This window comes from Rhyacophila brunnea, unplaced genomic scaffold (genome assembly GCF_057557595.1).
Source record: "Rhyacophila brunnea isolate RB1 unplaced genomic scaffold, BYU_Rbru_1.0 scaffold_2, whole genome shotgun sequence".
Classification (NCBI taxonomy): Eukaryota; Metazoa; Arthropoda; class Insecta; order Trichoptera; family Rhyacophilidae; genus Rhyacophila; species Rhyacophila brunnea.
This window is the reverse complement of record NW_028232859.1, coordinates 26,409,959-26,436,022: the sequence shown is the minus strand read 5'-3', so window position 1 is coordinate 26,436,022 and position 26,064 is coordinate 26,409,959. Positions and strand designations below refer to the sequence as shown.

At 28.4% G+C, this 26,064-nt stretch overlaps 1 protein-coding gene across 1 annotated transcript in view; it reads right to left on the bottom strand.

Moving 5' to 3' along the window:
• Positions 1-26,064, bottom strand: part of LOC147072116 (metabotropic glycine receptor) — a 457,878-nt gene that overhangs the window by 277,416 nt on the left and 154,398 nt on the right. Inside the window, exons 3-4 of the mRNA XM_085946632.1 lie at positions 25,802-25,925; positions 21,189-21,332 (exon numbers count right to left, since the gene is read on the bottom strand). Of these exons, the coding sequence (XP_085802758.1) occupies positions 21,189-21,332; positions 25,802-25,925 (268 nt within the window). The remainder of the gene's footprint in view (positions 1-21,188; positions 21,333-25,801; positions 25,926-26,064) is intronic.

The window sequence follows — 26,064 nt, the reverse complement described above, 5'->3', positions numbered from 1 at the left end:
ATATTTTTATTACTAATATGTAGGTATCTCTTAAATTATCTTTATATTTAATTTTATTACTTCTAACTAATTACCTAAGTAAGACAAATATACGTTAAAAGGGGAAGGGTTGTACCCTATGGAGACACCTTGCGATTTGAGACATTTTTTTGATAATTTACAATTTCAGCAATTAATAAATAAGTATCTGGAAACATTAAAAAAAAAATTTTAACCCAAAGATATAGTTACAATTGTAAAAAAAATGTGAATTTATTACATATTTAATTCCCCAGTTACATTATTATTACATTATATTTTATCGTCATATTTATTATGTAAATGCTGAGTACCTCCGCTACATGGAAGTATATTGGAATGTGAATCGCTCTCAGACATAAACATGTTCCAATGTACTTCCGTGTATCAGAGGTACTCAGCATTAGGCTACTGATGCATTTATAAATATTTGTAAACAGATTATGATAACGAATCTGGTATCTCCTTTCATACAGATATTATTGAATTGAAAAGAACTATCATAAAGATATTTATTAGCCATATAGCACCGAAAGTAGACAATATCTCTGCAGAGCTCATTATGTATGGTAAACATAATCTTAATGATGCTTTTTTGTTTTGTTTTGAAACTATACTGATGGTCTGACAGACTACCGTCATTTTCCTATTCTCTATGAAAGCCGATAAACTTTATTGCGATAACTTAAGTGGAATATCACTCATTAGCACAACATACAAGGTACCATTTACGATGATTTTAAAAGGGAAGACATAACACTATGCTGAAAACATCTTGAATGAATAGCAAGGGAGACTCATATCAGACAGAGTAATAACAGCTATTCACCGTTCATCAAATACAAGAAAAATGATGGGAGTTTGACGTGGATATCTATCAACTTCTTGAGAATTTTAGCAGTATCGATAAAAAAAACTAAATTTGCCAAAATTATCAAAGTCATAATGTATAATACTCATTCTTGGGTGAAGGTAAATTGGTCAACTGACAGAGGGTTGTAGAGTATCGCAAAGCGTGATGCAGGAGAAGAATTCGCTGTCATGCTATTCAATTTAGTAGTCCAAGGCTCAAATGACACAATATTTGATAGACAGGTCAACTGGTTGGCTACTCACTTGACCTCAGTATTATCTCTACATGATGATAAAGAGTTGTTCGACCCTCTCTAATCATCCAAAAGTTTATGGCCCAAACCAAAATCTAATAATAAACATACATAATTTTGAAAACACTTCTGAGAAAATACATTAAAACCAATACCTTGAAAAAATCTTTTTGTAAAAACTAAGACACCACGCAGGAATTGAACCTGCATCACTCAGGTTATGTATATTCAATAATTAGAATATTACATTACTAAATATTGTGAATTATTTGTTGAATAAAAAAAGTAATTATATAAACATAAACATTCGAGGTTGTCATTGTTACCATTTTATTTATATGAAGAAGAAAATGATAAACTTGAATAAGTAAAACAGAAAATATCTATCGCAAAGAAATCATACTTTTTAAAGTCTAGGGATATTCACAGAAGAGAAATAATCTTTTTTACAAAAAAATACACACTTGGTGATAACTTATGGATCGAAATGATACTTACTGCAACAAACAGCTGAGCTGATTGATACCTTTAATAAAAAAATCTGCAGCATATTATATACGGAGCCGGGAGTAAGAGTTGGGGTGTATAGAAAAAGATTCAATGATTAGTTGTACCTTGTACCGCATTTACCATGGTTTAAATCTTTTACGTTTGTAAAACTCCCGAGATTGAACTAAGACTAATTCCGTTTTCTATATAACGCAGAAAACTTTTAAAGGCTACAATTTTGGCATTGGTTGATGGATTCTGGTAAATATCTCCGCTCGTTCAAATCCCATCAGCAGGTAGTCAACTAGAGAAAGTGTTCAACATTTTGATGGTGTTGGTTTCAAAATGCGGATGTTAAACGATAATCACGTCAGTAACTTGGCTGCTAGAAGATGGATTACCCAGTGTATCAGTATTAATTAATTGTCCCATCTGAAATATGTAGGTTACATTACGAAAAACATGGATATATTTATCACCCGCTGAGAGAACACGTCATATACTCTTTGAACATCGAGTAAATAGCCACGACAGAGACCTTTTCTACATATAATACTGAAGAAGTATCGAAAAGGATTGCGCCGGCTGTAGGAAATCGTTGAAGGACAAAAATTACTCTTATAGAGATTTACATTGTTAAAACTTACCACAATAATTATGACACTATAAACTACTCGCATATTTGTTAAAGTGTATTGGTTTTATATTATAAAACATGGATAAAGTATCTTATTATTGTTTGCACATATAACATATATACCGCTTCAAATGAAATACCTTCACGTCATTAAAATGTGTTGAATGAAAAAAAATATAAAATGTTCGCCAAATCGGTTTCGTTAAAAGTAAGCATTTAATTGTTGATAAAGTGTAATACATTTGCCGCTTGAGAGTGATTGTGTGATTTATCTCAGAATAAATTACATATATACCTATAAATAGGAAATAAAATAACAGAAGACTAACTAAACCAAGTGAAATAAAATGTTGCCCAAGGGAAGTTGGGAAGTAAATGTGGAAAACGTGCGATAATGTTTTCAGATACGTCGGGTCGAAAGGTTTGTTGAACAACTAATGTACATTTTTACTAAACTTATTATATCTAAATCATCTTTATTTATGTACTACGTATTTTATCTTTATAATAAAAAAAACAAGTTTTCAAAAATCTTACTTTATAAAATATCCGTTAAAAGTTTTTATACAACCATATTATCTCAATTCAGAATAAGTTGAATTTAGTCAAGATTAAGAAGATACAATTCGTTACCTCAATACCACATCTACATGACTTGATTTTGAGTTAGCTATTGAATATTATTCTAGATTTCCATTTCTAAAATATGATAAAACTAGGTAAGTCAGAAGTTAATGGGAACTGTATTAATTTTGTGTTTGAAAATATTAGATAACTTCAAAACCATCAATGCATTAAATAAATAATATATATACAATATTTTTTTATACAATTGAATATTATTTAATTGTTCCCAATTAGACGAGCACAATTTTCACTTTTTATTTTAAATAATAATTTAAGCCTACATTTAAGTTAATCAAAATATAGTTAAAATTTTATTTTCCCAGCAATGATCAAATCAGAGTTATCTAGTTGTAGTATTGAGGTGACGAATTAAAATCTAAAATATTTTAAAACACATCAATTAACATCGTCACTATCAATGAAGATTTTTCATTATCTACCAACTGTATAGTATGTACATATTGTGTAGAGTCTGCGTGAAGGTAATATATAAAGTAAGTAAAAAAAGTCAAAAGAAGTTAAGGAAAAGTGTGACAAAATTTACCAGAGCAGTGTCGGCGAACCTTTAATACTTATATGCAAACAAACTAAGTGGCCTACGAAGGGTGTTGGAAAAAATAATAAACAGTATTTTTTTAGCTTTTCCTCTTTAACAAATCTTTGAGAGCAGGTTTTATAGATTTTTCTTTCCAAAAAGATATTTCCGCGTGTGAGCATTCTCTTTAAAAATCCGTCAAAATTTAGGTCAAGAACATTTTTTTAGTGTTCCTTCCAAAAAAACCCTTTCACAATCTGTGTCCAGACATCATTATTTAGCTTTTATTGTCTGAAATATCAGTTTTACGCCCAAAAATAAATTCCGTCAGCAATAGTTTCCATTTTGTTTTTCGTCCGGATAGCTTTCCCCCTCATCGGTTTTCATTACAATCTCTTATTTCTAACGAATATATTCGTATAACGAATAATATTCGGACGATAATCTGTATCGTTCGGGCCAATAAAATGTGTTGAGGTTCAACTGACTTGTTTCTCAGGATAAACCCACTTATTTACAACTTTGTGCATATCAACAGACTTGTCGTGCATATTATCATAATATTTGTAGGTTCACCACCGCTGTACTAAATACATCCTGCGAAAGAATACTAATCATACACTTTAATACAATTGACAGATAACGAATAGATAGCTGTATTATAGATAACAAAATATACGTTTTTAAATTGAAAAATAATCTAACGAATAAAAAATGAACCGCGATGAAATAGGCGTTCATTATACGGGCTCCTCTTATTTTTACATAATATTTTGTGGTTGCTTATATCATTAAAATTAACTTTTAAAAAATATTTCAGAGATATCTAAGAGCTATTTAAATAATCGATAGTTTTAACGTTTACCTTAAACCGATCGATTATTTAGAAAATAACAATTTATGAAATTACATAATTTGAAATATAAAAAGTATTAACTACAAGAAATTAAAAAATCTTTTAGGGGCGTTCTAAAGATCTAATATGAAACTAATTCAATTTAAAAAATAACCATAAAATATTTTTTTTCAGAAGAAATGATCGTTAAATGAATGCACGTTTGATAGAGTTTTTTATATTATAAGTTTTTCTTTGGATTTAAAAATATTTATTTGAATTAAAACACCTAGCTTAAAATTATAAGTGAATTGTATTACATTGTGTGCTGTATATTTTGTATCTAGATACATTTATAATATAAAATGTACTATGTTTGACATGTGTTTAATTTGTACTAGTTGAGTGACTAATTGTAAGGTAATATAATATGCTTCTTGAATAATAATTGCCACGTGCCGATTTAAAAAAAATAAATTAAGATGACAATGTTAATAGTTGCACATGATGCATGTCGGTCAATATATTATATAGTAACAGTAGGTATCTCTAAAATTTTCACGTGTGCATGCACACTTTGGAAGAATTTGTCCGCACAAATGTTGTCAACATCTTCATGTTGGAGGAATTTTGGTTTGCATAAATAAACGTAGCATAATAATAAATAAGAAGAATTTCATATTTTGAATTCGCGAAAGATCATTTAGATAGACTATGCTTTTATACATATTAATAACAAAAATATAATTGAAAATGTGCATAAATAATATTGTCATTGAAAAATTATAATTTACGAGTGTGTCAGTAATTGAAACGTTATTTACAGATTTCTTGATTTTTGTGAAATATAAATGTATAAAATATAATAAGTTGACTTAAACTAATAATTGAATAAAGCACCAAAAATATGTAGGTAATAATAGTGTGCAACTGACACGAAAATAATTATTTTGTAACGTTGGTATTCTTGGCATAATCAATTTTATTTCTTATTTACACAAAAAATTGGTGGCATAAACATTTAAATAAAATATACTGCTTAAATGAGCTGATAAACCGCACAAATGATATAAAAAAAGAGGTTAGGTTGATTAACATATCACTAATATTGTGCATTTTGTATTAAGGTTATTAAGTTGATAAATGTAAAGATAGTTAGGAAGAAATTTTAGCTAACATTGTTTTAATATCCGGGATGGTTTGGAAAGTTGGTGTGACTGGCATATAAAAGCGAGATATATCACGTTTTCGTTGCCAACTTTTGATATAATAACGCACCATAAGACTTACTATGTTACTATATAACCTAGTTAATATGTAGCTTGAATCATATTTATTATATGAATTAAATTGTATATTGAAAAATATATAATATAATACACTATATAAAAATATCATTCTTACGTCTGAAGTTCTTTTTATATTTATAAAAAGTTATATGCATTTTTTCTTAATGTCTTAGAAGTGATAAAGATGAATCACTGAGGCAAATAATATATGTGGGACATTGAATTACGTACAGGTAAAGAAACGCTAAGCGGTAATAATTGGGGTGCGGCTATTCTATTTTCATTTTCCAGAAAATCTGGGCCTTTTTATAAGATTAGACGATGAGTGTACGTCTTCTCTAATCATCCGTCTTCAAGAAACATCAGGTGAGGAATTAATGTTGTCGGGTCGGTCGAAGCAAGATGCGATAGCCCTTCACGATGTCTGGGTTAATCCGTCAGACAACGAGATTAAGTGGTAGACTTAATGGCGTACCCGATAAGTTTTTCACTTAAGAAATTTTATTTGTAAGAATAAATATCCATCAATACATATTTTATATAATAAGAATTTGAAACATGTGATATGTTTACTTAGTTTAAAGCTTTAGTACAATATATCATGATGACGTTGAAAAAAGCTCTCGCATATTTATATAAGGAGTTACCCCACATTTAGGCGTGAGACCACCGAGAGATCATAGTACAATGCATATAGTTTGTGAGTATAACTTTCTCGCCAGGTACTATGTTCTTCAGATATCCAGCTACTCCTTATATTGTTTAATACGATCCGAGAGTTTAAAGAACTTTATTTTAGTTTTGTTAGAGTAGAGTCTTGAATCAAACAATTGTTGCTATTGTATTTATTCTACTAACTTTTAAGTGTGATGTTTTTTTAATGAGCGTATACACATATATTATATGAATTCGTAAACATTCTTGAATTGTTAGTCCATTAATCATGAGCGATGAGCTTGACAGGGATTCACTTGCAAGAACAAACTGTGTCTTGGTTTGATTGAATTGGAGCATTCATTTCTCTTTCTTATACTATTATATTATTGTACTGAAATAACGTCAGAGGTATTTTTATTTTACGATTTAAAAAATACCATCTTAAAATTATTCATTTGTAAATTAGTAATACAGCTCATAGGTAAAGAATCGTATCTTTAAAGTATTCAAAATATCCATGATGTTTATATTATGATTGTATCGTTATAAACTTTATTGAAATATATTTAAAGTTAGAAGTTTAACATTTTCGAACGGTAGAAGTACTGATGTATGACAATGATGAAATTTGGATATCATAAAGTAAAAGTAATTTTAATAGTCATAATAAATAAAAATACCATCCTAAGAAGACATCAAAAGTTAATGGTATTATCCTATATCCTAAAATCAGTTTTAGTACTTCACTGAACTGGCCTAAGCTTGCGAAAGGAAATTGATCTGCAAACAGCTGGTCTCTACTGATACAAACGACAGCTTATGAAGCAATAAAGTATAACTTGTAGCAAAAGAATATAAGCTTATTGCGAAACTTTTCGTGAATATAAAATAAATTTCATTTCGTAAAACGCACTTATCTAAATAAACTTTCAGTCGTCAAACAATAACGGGAGGTTTAGGAAATAAAATGAAGTTTTGAGTTATTTGTTTTACAAATTGGATTTATTGCTCGGATTTTAATGATACCGTCAATTGTAAGTACCTAAATTGTACCTAAGAGTTTTCAAACTTTTAAAAGAACTCAATGGACCTTAAAATTTAGAAATGAAATGGCGTTTTATTGCTAATAATATTTTGGTTAGTGAAAATAATAATAATAAATTATATATTATGAAAAAGTTTAAGAAAATTATCTAAATTACATCACTTTAAAACATGCATTTGTATGTATTATATGAATTGTCTTTAGATTCAACAATTCGTATTTCTAGTTATATATTGAAAGAATAACAAACCATAAGATACTAAAGATCCTGAATATCTGGATATTTAGAAGCAACTTATAAGCTGATCGAGAAAAATATTGTTTGATTATATGGAAAAGAATTGGAACAGGGTGGAAAGTCTAAGAAACTAGAGAAGATTGGTGAAAGACAAAAGTCAGTCAATAATACTTTTGGATGAGGCCGGGTTCTGCCTTAGTGTGCTGCGTACGCTCCGCCGAACGATGTCCACTCAGGCCTTACAATTGGGATGTTGTATTGATATTTTAACTTCATGATGATCTGATAATGTTGATTTAAAAAAATATCTGATACTAAAATAATCAATGTGCCAGAATTTTTATGATATCGTAAAGCATTATTTATTTTCGTTTTAAAGTTTTAATAAACATACAACAGTTTATATGAAAATATATTTTTCCAAAATATTAACATGTTTTCCAAAAGTACGGAGGTAATTAATCAGTTGGCAAAAATAGCTTCAATTCGCAGAATGTCAAACAAAGTTTTCCCGGCGACCGCAATCACAAAAGCCTCAAGCATCATTCATTATATTGTCATCACAAGTGAATTATATTTTTTCCCCTTCATAATCTAACATCTGTTAATACTTCGCCGGCAGAGCTTTTTACGGTATAGATCGTGTATACGAAAACAAACTGACGAAATTTTATTTTAATGAATGGAAATTCAGAGATTGCGGTAAGAGATGTTTTGTTTATATTATTTTTATTTAGTCTATTTGGGTGTTTTTATTTTAAATTTCAAAGATGGACGAAAAAATGGATTTATTTGCAAAATATCAAAAGAGTACCAATATAATGTTTTTCTTTGACTGAATAATAAATCTAATATAAATGTAAATTTAAACAGTTATTTATAGTTAATAATCAAAGAATCTGTTTTTGAGAACTTTTGAGATTTATCATTATAGATCAAAGTGTGAATAAACATATTCAAAGGTTGAAGAAATTCAGAAGGTTTAATATCGGTTATAAGTAAACAAAAACATCATCAAACTTATTGCATATATCTAAATATTCATACTTCTATAATAAAATAAATAATATCTTACATACAGATTAATACAGTCAATCAAAGAAATGTTGATAACTAATTTATTGCTTGCGAATAAATTCATACGAGAGAGCAGAACATTTTATATATCTACTTGAGATCTAATCTGAACGCATAAAATAAGATAGCAGACGAGTTAAAAATCTGCCTAATGCAAGAAATACATGCATGGATGCGTGAAGCGACTGCTGGGATAAAAAAAATAATCTCTTTATATAACTCAATCTAACCTAACCTTTCCCCGCCCAAAAGATAAGTAATTGCTCAAAAACAACAGTAGATGAGTCAAATGTAAAAAAATGCCTGATAATATGATTCCAAAAAAATCAGGTGGGTATCTCAATAGAAGTGACATAGAGGGAGGCCAAGAATGACATGGAAGAAGACCGGGGTAGGATGGAACGGACATGGTGAGTGCAAGTGCAGGGCGCTTATGGAAGAGGTTAAATTTCACCCTGGTTTGTAGCTCTGACTAAGAAGACGACTTATATAAATTATAAATTAAAACTTGTTAACAAAAATCCGAAATATAAATGAAATAAAATTGTGAGCATAAAATATATTTTTTCATAATCTCAATTACTAATACTAAATTAAAAAATCTTCTTTATGTAAAAAAATATATCGCCATGGTATTTGGTTGATTTATCTCAAAATTAGTTGTAAAAATACTATTAAATTCTGATTAATATTTACAATATAAATATTTTGTGATATTCTACTGAAAAAGTCAAAATCTGTTTATTTTTTACGAGCTATCTAATTTAGATTATTTAATATATTTCATATAGAATAAATATATAATTGATTATTGCAAATTTAACATATATAATATATACTAATATAAATTTATTCATATTCTTAGTGCTATAAACTATAACACTAATTACTAGCTAGTAGGTATTATATTCATATATAATATTATTTGTATTTGTTTGACTTTGAAAAGCTCTGAGCGCTCGTAAACTTGAATCGTTGTCTGCTTGGGGCTACGGAAATTGATACACGATTAGAAACTACTTAACTGGAGCGTGCACAAGTACGTTATATGCTAACTGATGTACGTGCAAGCGTATATAAATTTATATTCTGTTGTTTCAAACTCATCTTGTGGCACCGAATTTATACAAAGTTGACACGCTTCATCCTTAGTATCTAGTAAGGACAGATTTCAGACGATACGGTTAAATTATTTTATGCCATGACATTATGAATTTTATATAGACCTAAAATATTTACTTTATTATTCACAGAAATATAATATTTATCCTTTGAAAGAATAAAATGCATATTTTATTTTACTTTTAATATTATTATGTTACCCGTTTTTATTTGTTTATAACCTATTTCGTGACAATTGTCCGTAGTCATGTTTATACTTTGGCAAAACTACTTACTGCGAAGACTTGTGAAGTGACATGTTAATTATTGAGTGACTTAATTTTATTATCTTTAAAAAAATAAACCATCTACCGATTACTTGATGAAGTTTGAGTTCAAAATCTAATTGATTTAGGTATTATACTAATCCATTTCAGTCATTTATTTGTGACCCGGGTTTCGCCTTTTGGCATTTTAATGCACTCTACGCACTCACCAATGGTAGACAATGACAATGAATACGGTTAATTTTCACTTATATAGTAAATTAATAGAATAAAATAACATCTTATTACATTCATGCAGTAAGATTCCCCACAATTAGTATCTAATATTAAATTTATTGTTCCCAGAGTAAATATTTGTCCTCATATTTTCTCACTTCTATACATTCATATACTTAATAATATAAAACTTTAATATATAATATAAAGTTTACAATAATTGTCCGGTAGCTCGACTATGCAGAACCTTAAATCTTTACAGTGATCGAGTGGATCCATTTTGTTCTCTTGCCTTTTTCAAATAAGTTGCTCCAAAATCCATGATTAAATTGTATCTGGACGACTGCTTTTCTATTGTATTTTATTCTATCTTTCTTATGATTACTACTAATGTGTTTTTCTTTCTTTTTTAACCATTTTCAATAACTCACCAATTATATTAATTATGGTTGTACCTATTATTTGACCTGATTTAATTTGATTTATTATGTCCGCCTGTGTGTTCGCCTGTTATTGGCACCATCACATATTATTTTATTATATATTATAATTTATACTTCTCTGTGATTGATCCTATTGATTGACAAAAAATATTACCTAATTAACCCATAGCTTACGGGCCGCACAAAATTATGTTTTTGCTAATTACTTTTCAAATGCAAATTAACACGTTAATTACAAAATTAATTAAAAAGGCCCATAAGCATTGTGTTAAGTATAAAAATAAATTTTGAATATTAGAAGAGTTTATAAAAATCCATTGTAGATTAGTAGATACAATAAATACTCACCTTTAATATATTAAGAAAACGCATTAAATTGTCATTAGTCGTAAGCAGTGGACCTAGATAATTTGTTGGGAATTTAATATAATTAGCTAATGAGTAACGTCATTAAATATATTATATCCATAATTAATAAAACATTAAATAAACAATGTTAATGTGTAATCCATAATCAATAAACTGCATGCATCAATCGTGGTATTAAAATGTCAGGTTTCAAGAATGTAGCTATATTAGTTTAATATACATTCTTACATGCTAAGTTTTTTTTAATTTATTGTTTATATACCTAGGTATATTATACTACACGTACATGGATACATACATATTATTAGGTACTATATATTTATATTATATTATTTTTCATTATTTACATATACACAAAATTATAGTTTCGCATGTAAACTCTCAAATTGGATAAAGCAATGTCAGCTGCTCCTTAAGGATTGGTAGGCTCCGTAACTGTGCTCTATTTATCACTAATATTTTCAGATATAATAGTTAATGATCAATTAATTTTACGCCTTTTTCAATATCAAAATGCGACAACAGAGTTGCAAAAAATTACTCAAAACCTACTATAGATAATAAGCTTGAAGAGTGTTTCACTATCACAATATATATTTTTAGAGAGAAATTGTAATCATAGATAAATGACATAGATATATTATATTTCTTTTAAAAAGAAACAGGAAATGGAGTTTTATTTCCCGTGCGGGAACTTATTTCACAGAAAACAATAAAAGCATTTTTATAAAGAGCTAACAATTAATTATTGTATACATTTTAGAAATTGTTACAAGTAGCTAAATACGCTACTATAATAATGCAGAGAAAGTTCAATTTTCTACCCGCTATTCTTTTTGAATTATAGTAAGTAAGTTCACCGTATTACATTCCAATATACCCAATTCCTCCTTATTATTTATTTGATTATTCAGTACCCTGTACTATAAATACTTAACTAAATACGAAAATTTTGGCGGGTACTACACCTTATCGGAGTGAGGCGGTCTCCCATCCTACTCTCATAACGGGTGTAAAACGACTGATTTTACTTAAAAAAATATCATATTATTTTCGGTCATGTAACTTTTTATGTTCAGTTAGCCGAATTTCTCTCAAGGAATGCGTTTTGATTGCAACGTTAAACAAGGACATGAAAGTTATCTAGGAGTTGTATACTGGGGATTTGGAATTTGTAAAATGTTGCACGTCATATTATTACGTATTTACTACTTGACTCTGTTAATCATATGACTATTTCGTGATAAATATAGGTATTATATTCTAATTAGTATCAATGTTTATCATTTTATTTCAAGATGTCATAATATGTCCATACACCACTAAGTATTTAATTAAATTAGTAAAACATTACGTTGGAAAGAATAATATATAAATTACTATTGTTTTAGGTATCTGGTATACATATATAATTAGCTCCACGATCAATTTCACAAAGACTCAAAGATGTCTATTAAAAGTTTTTTTTGCGAGAAAATGAGTTAGTCGTATCTATTAGGTCTATACTCTGAATCCAACTATAGGTTCATTAAAAATAATATGTGAATTCGAACCACAGACACGCAACTTCCTAAGATGACACATTACCACACATCCATGGCAGGTTCATAAAATGGTTTGAGACTCAAGATTCGGAAGCAAGAGGGTTATTTTTAATTAATTTCTTTTATTTTGTTAACTGTCAATTCATGGTGGAACTGCATTGTATTGTTGTTTAATTTAATAAAACGCATTTTTTTTGGTAGTACTTATTTCACTTTTAATCAATAAATAATTAGAACTGGTTTCGTCTGCCTCAGAGAGAAATTTTCAACTGAACTTTCATTTAATTAAATTAAAAAAAAATTGATTAAAAGTGAAATAAGTACTACAAAAAAATGCGTTTTATTAAATTAAACAACAATTTAATTAATTTATTACAAACCATACCCAGCGTTTTTGTACAAGATGGTTCTGTTATAACATAGAGATAAGTTAATTACATTTTGAATTTTTGAGAGGTTGAAAGATAGTTTTACTCTTTTGTTGAACTTTTACTCTTTTGTTGGAAGATATTATAAATTTCTAAAGTACCTAGTACATTATTTATTTAGCGAGTTTTTGGTGGAGTCTGTAGTACTGTGCCATTATTTTTTTTTTGGCCAAAATTAGATATTCTGTGTAGTGTTTATGTAAAGGGTTCTCAGGGTTTAAAATTTTTATTTTAATTCTATTTATAACTTTATAATTAAAATTATAGTGACGTAGTTTAATTATTGAAATATTAATTAAATATTTAAAGATGGTATTTCTATTAATTATCATGGCAGAAGGATATACGCAATCATATATTATGTACTAGGGTACTTATCAATAAATAATTACCAGGAATTGCTTCTGAAATGATCTGTAGTAGTTAAATTAATACGAAAAACAATGGGTCTCTCGATGTTATACAAGTACATTTCAAGGTAAGCCCTTTGATAGCTTTGTAAATATTTTCGAAGCTATATAAATTATTGTTCGCTGACCTGAATATTAGTTATGAATACATGGTAAGTATAGGTCTATAAAGACATAGTTTGGAGAAAGGTCTTCTAACCGGTGACGACTTGCGAGGTAATTATGTTAACGAATCCTCCAAGCTATCCCAAACCCAGTGGGGTATATTTTGAATGCATTGTGCTAACAATATGTTGACTAAAAGGGCCTTAAAGGGATCAATTGGCGCGAGTTGGACAATACGGTAAAATTGAGATACCATTTTTGGAAAATCCGACTACAAAGGTTGGGAAATTCTGGTTTGATCATCATAAATATAATTTTAAGTCTTCACATATATAATAATATACGCTGCGCTGAATAATACTCTCCATATTCAAGTATCTGATTATGATGAATAGGTATCTACTGTGAAGGTTTAGCTTGCCATTATTCAATTATTTATATATATGCTTATATATGATATAGTTAGGTAAATCGCAGAGAGTTCTCCGGGGATCGCATAGGTACATGGCGCAAGTCTCAACAATATGCTTAGAGGCTTTGATTTATCCGCATTCACATAAAGGAGAGGGATTAAACCCCCATTTCTTACAAGCAAATTATGCATCCAGAAACTAGAAAGGCTTTCTAGATTCTAGTAGGCATATGGACAGAAATGATATCAATATGAAGCACGAGTTTATAATCAATAAACTTTTTTATACTCTTACAAAGTTGTTGTGTATCACCTGAAGTTTATTGTTTGCATATTTTTATAGAGCACCGCGTTTAAAAACATAGCAAATTCCCGTGAGGTTTGATAGTTCTGTCAAGAAATAAGACATTATCGAAGGCGCGCCGAGCGAGATAACGTGATGTAAGTACAGTCGACAATGCCAACCATAACACAACATTAATACTGCTTAATTCAATTGTGAATAATCACATCTCCATATACGATTGAAAATTATTCCAATATACTTTCACAGGAGTAATGAATGAGAAATTGAGGAAAATGTTGGCGAATAAAAATAGATAGAAAAGAAGTAAAATGAATTGCAAACAATATAAATAGGTTTAAATATCTAACTTACATATATAAAATAATATACCTAAACAAACATAATATATGCGAAAAAACGTCATACTTCTTTTAAAAGGATTGGCTTAATGCCGTAAATTGAAAAAGTTACATTAACTAAAATTGATTTGAATAATTAGTAAAATAAATTATTGTAAAAAGAAACCTTTCTGAGGTCGATAGAAAATAAAGTGACTAGGTAGATAGTAAGTATTAGTTTGGTTTAAGTCAGCTTGGAAGATATAATAATATGTTTTCGTCAAAATAGTGAATTCTCAAAACACGAGTTTTTTATTTATATCATTTTTAAATTAATGATTTGAACGTTATATAATACGGGTTCCCAACCTTTTATAATAGCCAAATAATCTTCGACCCTCATCACATTCACACATATTAAAATATTTTAATAGGGTAAAGAAAACATAAATATAATTTTACACGTAGATTATAATTTTATAATCAAATTATCTCTCACTATGTACGTATTTACCAGATGAGTTTGAATTATCATTTTTTTTCTATTACTCTACGGGTTTTGTAATATATAAATTGTCAAAAATTACACCTTTTGAATTGAGTTTTGTTTCAAATAAAAAAAAAAAAAATGCATGTAATTTTAGTTTAATGATTTCTCTTTATATGCTATACATCATGGATCGGCAACCTTGTTAACACGAAGAGCGCATAATATGCATATAATATGTATATACTTTTATTTAAATCTTATAACTATACAAAATCCCAATAGAACTTAAATCTTGGCTTAATAACAAAAATTACAGAAATATGCATTATTAATAATATGTAGTTCTATAAATTAAACACCATAATAATCAAACAATTAATATTTATAAGAAGATACATAGGTACATATCGACATAAATCAACATAAATATAAACATAAATATATATACTTACAAATATTTCAAGCTTTAAAATAAAATATACAAATATTAAAAAAGTTAAACAATAAACCAAGATTCAAATTTTCAACATTATTATAAATCTAAATTGTTAATATGTATTTTAAAATGGGTTTACTTATATTTAAATGTACATACATACATTTATATACGGATACTTAGTATGTAAAAAAAAATCAATGCGACACTTGGCACTGTAAATCTTCAGCGAACTTATTATAGTCAAGTACATAATTAGAATTACGTATCCTTAAGCAATTATCCAAGTGAGAGACTGTGAGATATTTTGATTTTAAGTATTTCATGTTAGAAAACAGTGACTCTCAAGAATATGTCGTAGCACAGTATGAAGATATTTTATTGCACATTATCTTAAATTAGGATAACTATTCTCTTCGACTAAATTCCAAAACATTTTATCAGTATAATGTGCTTTTAATATAGTGTCATTTGGTATATTTATTATTTTCAATTCTAGGTATTACTAGTATTACTAATTTCAAAATATGTTAGAATCATAATAGGTATATCATTTTCAGTACCTAATCTTAAACGGATTTATAAAAAATCTCACTACTGGTTCTAATAACACAAATTCCTCAAATCTAAAAGAAAACTCTTCTATGAAGTATCCAAAACCTTTATATATTATGATGTACAAATAATAGAGTTTTATTCTCCCAAATTCTCAATAATATGTTTAAGATTTGGGAAATGTGATAACGATTTTTTTTATTAGATGATCTTGAGGGTGCATCAATATTATTCTCCGAGGGCCGATTCCTGCTATAAACCTAACGCTATGTTCCCATTTATAGTTAATTTATCGATTTTTTGATAGATGAAGTTAATCAAGTGACATCATGACTGAAAATGATTGAAAACTAATTTTGATTCATTAATTATTTTAATGGGTTAATTATGTAAATGGTAGTTGGCGATACTTTAGTTAAAAAATGTGATCTATGAGTTGGGAATCCGTATTTTCTATTATAGTTTGAGAAGCGCTTGTATAATATACCTACAACACGGGAATAAGAACTAATTGCTGTATTAAAGTAGAAGCTAATCACTAATACCTTTTTGGATTTCTCAATATGAGTAGTGGTGCTCAACGTGTTAAGTATTTTTTGCCATTAAATAATGATACACATATAATATGTTATTTCATAGTTTGATACATTCATTAAAAATACAGAAAAAAAGATTCTGAGTAATGCCAATTTTAGACATGAAAATAATAGCAGGATAACCTTAAACATCAGCTAAATTACATCCTTTCTAATACTTGTTACTCGATATTAAGTAAACGTTGATGTTTTTCTTTGAGCTAGGTAAAAAAGACTAGGGTTATTTTTACCTCTTCTCCAAGACTGCGGCCATTCTACCTGTCAACCCCTTTATCGAGATTCATATGAAGATTTTTTTAGACGTACCTCATACAAGATTGTGAGAGATATACATTTAAAACTTAATGGCCGTGTTTTGTAAAGTAAATTCCCGATTATAATATTAAGTCGTTGTACATTCTTTATGAATGTTTGTTAATACTTAATTGAATTGTAAATAATAATTTAATTTTTTGCTTTCCTACAACTGCCCTAGGTGATAGGTACTAACAGCAGAAAGCTAAGTTAAGCATTTAATCCGATCAGCTCGAACTCTATTTTTCGTGTCTATTTTCTTGCATAATTGGAGCTTAGAAAGGATTGCCCTACAGCTCATTCCAAAATACCTTTATAAGGGTTGCTTAAAAGGTACAGAGAACTTTGCGGTCAGAGGTAGACACTTGCCCACGAAAACAAACAACAATACGTGTGAATTATTTTTAATTAGAAGATTATGTTAGTACCTCTCTTCTTTTGAATAAAATACGTTTGTACCAAGAGCTTAGGATTGCGAGAGCAAATTGTATTATCATTTGGTAAAAGTATTCCAAATACTTAATTGTTCGTAAAAAGCTTAGGTCTAATGGAAATAACTATTCGTTTTAAAATATATCTATTATTAGTATTCGAATGAAAATAAATTTTATTTCTTTATAACTTCTATTCTATTCATTTACTCTCAAAATACATTATTTTCCTAAATTATTTTAATTCAAATTCATTCATTTACATTAGTTAAAAAAATCAGAATTGGATTTATAACATTCTTAATTATGTGAAAAAACAACATTAATAAATATTGATATAGATACTTAATATATTTACTTAAATAATAAAAATATATAAAAAATAGAATTTGATGAAATTTGATAAAAAATTATACATATTCATGTATGTATAATAATGTTAATGTATTGTAGTATCGCTTTTTACTTATTAATAAAATAACCAAACTCATTATCACGTAATTGGAATACATTGATATCCAAAGAATTTTGGTTATATCATCCTCAATAACTGACATTAGCAATGTCATATACACACACACTAGCAAGGAAGTAAAAGTTGTTATTTATATTGATTCAGAAAAAAATACCTAGTGGAATAAAAACTTTTTCAAACTTGCAAAATTATCCAAATGTGCACAAGAGAAAGTCAGTTGTATAAAACCGCGCAGTAGGTACCAAGTAAAAAAATCAAAAAGTCTTCTGAACCTTTTCCAATATATATCAATACTTTAACTGAAAGAGGTATAAGAAATCTATCTACTGTTAGGCCTTTTTAAAAATAATGAATGTTCAATACTTTATTAAAGTGGAAAGGATGGTACAATGTGAAGACAATGTCCCACATCCGAAGCATCTTATGGCTACTAAATGTCAGTTTACTCTCGAACATAACTCCACGGGCAATACTTGCGAGAAGATTCAGTCAGCCATTAAATATTGGAAAAACCATACTCTTGAGGTTCTAGTAAACGATAATGCATTGCCAATATTGAAGTCCGGTTTTGTTACGACTGCCTTCCGAATGTACTATATCTAACTCAAGGGGGCGACAATCGTTCAAAGAGATACATTTAATGTGTAAGTATGTGATGCATGTAATACAATTTAGCCAGTTAATATAAGCATTTGTTTTAATTATAAAAAAAAATATTGTTGATAATAATTATTGTATTAATTTAAAAATACCTCAGATCAAATATCTTTGAAAAAATACGATGCCCTACCTAACCTAACCTAACTAATAGTTTTTACACATTAAAATGCCTACATGTTTTTGGGCTTATTGGGTTATGTGTTTTAAGTCGAGGTGTCAAATAAATGACCGGTACTAACCGACGCCCACTTCAAATTTTAGCTATAATGTATTTAGACTTGCTAATAATTTAATGGACTATTTTTTTTATTCAACAAATAATTCACAAGATTTGAAGTAGGGTACTAATGATACCTTGATTTAAAACAGGTGCAGACAACTCCTAATTATAAAACCGTTAGAAGTCAATTTTAGCTTAATTCTCGAAGGGAAGTCAATTTAGTAGATTAGAAGGTGTAATAATATGTAAAATGCTACTTTGTGCTTGCTTTATGCAGCAATGTTGGAGTATAATAAGGTAAAGTAATTAAATAATATTTATATTAATTATTATAAGACTAAAAATGTATCCGTATGGCAAATGGGCAAAATTTGACTTATACATCTATATATATCAAAGTAAGCTTATAAGATTCATTTTTGTAAAACAACTTTAGATAAATTTGCACAGTGAAAAATGACGTGAGATTAAACAATTTTTTTTATTAATTTCCGATATTTTTTTTAAATTCAAAAAGACGACATTAAATAATATTATAAAAATCTGTTTGTATGTAAGTATTGTGAGAATGTAATAAATACTTTCCAGAAAGAAATATAAAATATCTATATTATTTAATGAAGTAAATTGAGGTAGGTAGATATCTGTTTTATTTTTCATTCGGGTAAAAGTAAATCGTTGTTAAAAAACCATCCTATTCACATGACCTTAGCGAAGCCAGCATGTTGAAGTATTGTCAAGAGAAAAAAGATGTCCCCGGGTGTATGTAAATATGAAATAAATTACTACCTTAAACTTCGTGTTGTTTTTGTGGAAAAAATAAAAATAAACAAAAATCATTTTAGATAATGAAATATCACAAATGGAATATAAAATATCACATGTGAAATAAAAATTCTATGAAAAAGTTTACTTTCAAGAAAGCTCCTACTATATCAAAATCTGACATTGCGTCTGTTATATTTAGATAGGTAGGTACCTACTTATATAGTTTCATATGGCATAAGGCATTAATTATATTTTTATAGTATGTAACAAATATAATATGACGTATTCGAAAAAAACCGTAAAGAATATTTAAATAGAAGAATTAATAAATTAATTTAGAGGCGTATACACTGTAACAAATAACAAACTTTTCAGAAATGTATTTTTTAATTGATGAATATTTGTGTCTTTTTGAAAATGGGTTCATATACCAAAACAGCTGTCAATATAAATAACTCATTTTTTTGTAAATACTAATTAAAGAACTTTTCTTTAAAACCGTTATAATGGAGGTATACCACGCAAAAGCCAATACAACTATACAAAATATAGTATTAAATTGTTTATTACTATAATAAGAAAAAATGCAAAAAAATATTAATTATTCTAATACGAAATGATTTCTAATTAATTTTAAATTGAAAACAATACCTATACGTTTATATTTTACAACGATATTAATATTTTTCATCATTTTAATTAATTAATAATATACTGTATCTTCTCTGGATGTTGTACAATTTAATTAAATATATTTATTTGATTTCCATGTAGGTATATATACGAGTTGAACTTAAAGAATAATATTTTTAGAACTTTGTTTATACAACAAATTTTGTTATACATCTCAATTCATAAAACTTTTCTCTGATATAAGGCACCTAATTAAATAGCATAAAGTCAAAGCTTTACAAAGGATGAAAAATATTATTTGAGTGGCTAAGTAAGTAGTACCTATTTGATGTTTTAAAGTTTCAAGATACATAGATTGAAAAGATGAAAAGCTTTAAAAATTGTCATAAAAGTTAATATTTTGAGACGATGCTAATAAAATTGAAGTGTTCTTGTTGTCGCCGGTGTGATCCCAATGCAGTATGCTTAGAAAGTTGACAGTATTACTTATTTGTGAAGCCTTTAAGTTTCATTTAAAAATTTTGTAAAAGATTTCAGCAAGTTTATGATTGAATAACATTTTAAAAGTTTTATATAAGTATAACTGGTAACTTGAATATAAATTAATAAAAAATAAATAGTCTTTGTAGATATATATCATTTATTATGATCACAATACAATTTAAAATTACATAAAATCTATATTAAATACCTTTTATTACTGATAATCATTCATCGTACAAAGTACCATTATAAAACATCCTTATGGGAGGTAAGCATCTCAAAAAGTAATTTCCGTAATGATAAAATTGTTTCTTTAAATGAAATTTGTTTAATATAAAAAAAAAACGTGTTTTCACAATTCAATAAAATATACCTTACCATATTGACGTTTTTGTGATTTCTAATTTATTGATATCAACGTAATTACAATGTATCCTAATGAAACACTTAATTTGTTTCAAAAATTAAAATGTAAATTATTCCAAAGGTACGCGAGCAATGTAAATTAAAACATTAATAAATGGGTGGTTAATTTTGATGTCTATAATTAATCAAAATCTCTTGATTTTCTGGATGACCCTATTATATTTGGTAATGTTACGATTTCAATAAATTAACATTTTAATAAACTTACATGCAAGTCTTGGAAACTTACCATCATTAGTTTCTCGTATTCTTCCTCGATAACTGTTCCATTATAAAATCGGTGTTCAGCAACAACGTCAGGAAAATAGAAGCCCCTTCGGCAAACACATTTGTAGGATCCTCGACGGAAGCCAAGTCCCGGAAGTGGAACGCACTGCAAAGAACACAGAACGTCGTTAATCCAATGAATGCGAGCATTGTGTAAATAGTAAGGCAGAAATAACTTGATACATAACATTCACACTCAAATATAATCGGTATAAAATTGCTATTGACGAATGTTGTAGAGACCGGTGCAGGTAAATTTACTGACGGATGAAAGCCTTCCTTAATTTCCTTAACTCCTTTCTTTGACTAGTTTTTCGTTGTTTATATTTTTGCGAATTTAGTGAGTTCATCGATTCAGTGGATTATAGAGTAGCTCTATGGTCGGTTAGTAATGAATGCGAAACCATAATATACAAAATACGCAATGATTAAAATATAATATTTAGATGTTTTTATTCCAATCATTTCATAATATGTGACATCTATTCAATTAATTTTTCATTTACGATAAAAAAAATATTAGGATACAATATTATATAAAAGTTCTATACATTTATAACTTCGTTCTTATGTTATCGTTGTTGTATCATATTAGCACACCATTGGGCATATAAAATTTTACCAAAAGGTTCACCCAAAACCTCTCGATAAAAATGAAGTATAACTATTATTGCATTTCGTATGAGATTGCCTACCTCCACTCTAATATAAATAAAATGTGGTATTCACGTTAATTGTTGTAGGAATTCACGTTATAGTATATTAGAAATTACTACTATCAACTGAGGGTACTTGATAAAATTTAATTAGCATTCAAGTTAATTTAAATTGTTTACTATTCTATTTGAATTTCAGGAATTAAAATGTAATATATCAATCATTAAATATTTACTAATCATGTGTAATTGTGCATTTTGGCGAAAAATAATGAAAATAAAACCCGGTTGGTAAAACGATTCAAATGTAGTAGAGCACATAGATCGATTGAACTACATTAATATGGTTATTATTATCATTGAGAAATACGCTTAACGTTCGGAGGTACAGATTTTTTAATGTTATGATTGGCATGACAATATTTCGTTGATACGTGTGAAATATTAAACTATATATTTTTTAATAATTCAATGTAACTTTGTACGAAAATTCAATGTACTCCTACTTTTATGTTTTTATGAAGTATTTTCATCCCAAATATTATGAAGTCATACAACACTACTTATTCACTGAAAGCTTCTTTATATTGATAATTATCAATTATTATTAAGATAAAAAAGCTGCTTTGTTGTCGAAACGCCAAAGAAACGCATAATACATAATATATCGTTTTTTAAGTTTCTACATATTTATTTTACCTCTTTCTGATTTAATCATCTACATAAACTTTTTTTTGTTCAATTTAAAATACTTTTAGTATTGAAGCTCTATAATGAACAATGGAAAGAGCTTAACAAATAACCAAAAAGGCGCTTTGTTTGACTTTAAAGTCATACCCACAGCGAATGTTAGTAAACGACTTGTCGTCTTATATAAAAATATCTACGAATATCTCGAAAGAAAACTGATAATACCTACCTATAATATACTACAGAAGAAAATCAAGGATTTATTTGATGTTGTTGTATTGATAATCATTTGTAATGCTTTTTTAAATGGGTTTTCATTCCATTAATTTATTTGCAACTAGTTTATAGACAATGCCTGGGAACAGTTTTTTTACGGTAAAGTTCACATTATACCACTTATAATTTATATGTTACAATTTAATAGTCTAATAGTTAGTTTATGTGTCTGGTTTCCACCAGTAAGATATATCTGATTACACTACTTTCAAGTATCAGAGGATAGAATGAACTTCCACTGGCAATGGCAGCCCTACTACATCGATTACTGGTGGTAGGTCAGATACTCGCTCTACCAATCGACCTCATTCACAACAACACTTCCATATCCGACACTAAAAAATATACTGGGAAAGCATCTTAAAACGAACTGGGCAGATTTTCTGGGACGAGATAGTAATGTTGTAGAAACATGATGGAGTTTGATGCTGCGCTTGATTACGTCACGTCACGACATTTGAGAAAATGATGATATTATGGACTGTTTGATGACATTTCCAGTAATTTCAAGAAGTATGGTTACCAAGATTAAAGGTTATATCAAGTTATCATAAGTGTGGAGATATGCAAACATTATAAAGCTTCAAACCAACAAATATTGCAGTAATCTAATGTATTTGATACACATTTCTTTCTACTATCCACTAATAATAAAATTATTGGCAATTGAATTTATATATAATCAGAAGGCCTCACGATTTAAATAAGATTTTGTCTAAACTCTGCTATAGGTCTACGAAAACAAATTTTCTATGATTTAGTTGCAATATGTTTCCAAAGATGTTTTGTTAAGTTAATAAATTCGTTGAATCAACGTGTATTATAACGGCACGAATATTATATATTACCCACATAAAGTTGCTAAAGTCTTATGTTACTAAGGAATTTGGATTCACCAAAACTGTAAACATGTTTGGTTATGATTATGCTATTACTCTATTAGTATTAAAATTTATACATTAGTATTATTTTAGCTATGAAAACATAAGTTACAGTCACCTATATAATAGTAAATACTTTAGTTGCCGATGATTTTCCCATATTATGCCAAAGTTTCACGAGCAGAGAATTAAAAAAAATCTCGATGTACTTACGGGAAGATAATAATAATTCCACATAAAGCATACCCTGTGCTCAATTATTAAATGATTTGCTTTGGACAATTTAATCCAACCAAGTTAATAAAATATCCATACAAAGCCGTGAAACTCTGGACACAAGAGGAAACGATACATTATTTTAAATTTATGAGTTAGTCAATCTAGCGAGCTTCACAGCGATCCTGTGAACGTTTTGTGTCTTCTGGGTTACACTGTACGATTGTATTATTTGTTTCCAGCGGTTGTTCTTTCGCTGAGACAAACATCCAGTTCATTGTAATTTGATCTACTTGGCGACCTCTATCAGATAATGTACTGTCTGCCTCTTTTTCGATTAATTTATTATGTGGTTATACCCAATATTCACCTTTCTATACCACGATGTGCAACTCGTAATTTTTGGATTTTTCTTACATTAAAAGTCCATGTAGACTTCCATTGGATGAAGAATTTATGATTAAAACACAATAGGAGGTCATTGTATGTATAGTATACTATTCAGGCGGGGAATGCTACGACTGGACTCCGGACAATTTGACGCCGCACTGTCGTAGACACGTATACAGAACGTAGACGAGATATTTTTATCAGTTTCTATCTACTACTTAGTAGTTTTAATTCATTTTACTCTTAACATAATGTATTCTTTATTGCGGATTGAGAATTACCATGCCTAAAGCTTTATATAAAATAAAAAAACTCTTTTTTCGTTGGAACTTAAACATATGCATGATTAAATCATTATTTACGTCTGGATATTTAAATTCTTACCAATTATTAAATCATAATATAATCATTTAAATATAAATAATATTATTATATATTTTTTAAGTACCTATAAGTACCTAACGTCTATTTATTTTCGAATTCCGTGGCGTCCAGTTGTCCCGGTGCCAAATCGTCCTAGACCCATTCAGGCGCCCTAATGTGCTGCATACTATTTTGGTTCTGCGAGCAATTCCGGCATATACACCACCATGAATTATTGATATTTGTTATCTGGGATATATTATGCAGTTGTCGATCTTTTAATTTCAGTGTCATTAACGAGGATTTTGGTTCAGTTACGCAGTTTATCGTTACTTTTGAATTTTAGATATTTATATTTAAACCCCGTTTTGATGGAGTTCTGGATCGTTTGCATAGATATAAATGTTATATACCGATAAATGTGAATAATATTTTCTTAATATATAAATAACAAATTAAGAAATGAGTTATAATCAAAGAATTTGAACTATACTAATAGAAGGAGCCTTAAACGTTGTTTGTGTTATGATATTTTAAATTATTTAACAAACGCATAAAGCATGGTTAAGTTGGTAAACTCCATAAATATTAACATAGATCGGTTCCAATATTTTGACAAATGTAACCGCGACCATTTTGATGTCCATATTGTGATTATTACGATTGTAGCTATAAACAGTTTTACACTAATTTTAGAGAATTTTTCAACTAAATAGTCATGCCAAAGTGTAGTATTATTAACTGCTTATCTACTAATTGTGACAAATTGTTTATTTACATACTCTAAAAATTCGCAAATACAATATGTCATATTAGAAATGTGAAGTTCTTTTCAAATAAGTTTGCAATGCAAACTTAATTGTAGCTAGTTTTGTATGTAGACCGGTGATTTTTTCCCGATTCAATTTTATAAATTAAGGCTCTTTCCCTATAGGAGGAGGTTTTCAACATCTTTGGATGTAATATAAGATGAGATATGATATAAAAAACTTGCAATACATAAACGCTTGAAAAAAACCCTGGAAAAGTTGTATACAAAAGCTAGTGCTTTCGTGGACGAGGAAAGTTTTGTGTACTGTTGTTACAAAAATAAATGGACTTACATCTGTCGTTCTTTTCTTGCACTTATCGGTGGCAGCAAAGATGTTGAGTTGGGTACTTCCCGTCTGTAGAGGGCATTGGTCAATATCAACTCGCCGTAGATCAATATCTATTCCACTTGTCCCTCTGCAAAAAAGAAACGGTAACATAAGTATTTTACAAATAAACAATTTACAGTGTTCACAATATTATTCACCAAAACATACTGAAGTAATACTAAAAATGTTGGTAATGGTAAAAACCATGTACGTTCCAGATATAAATG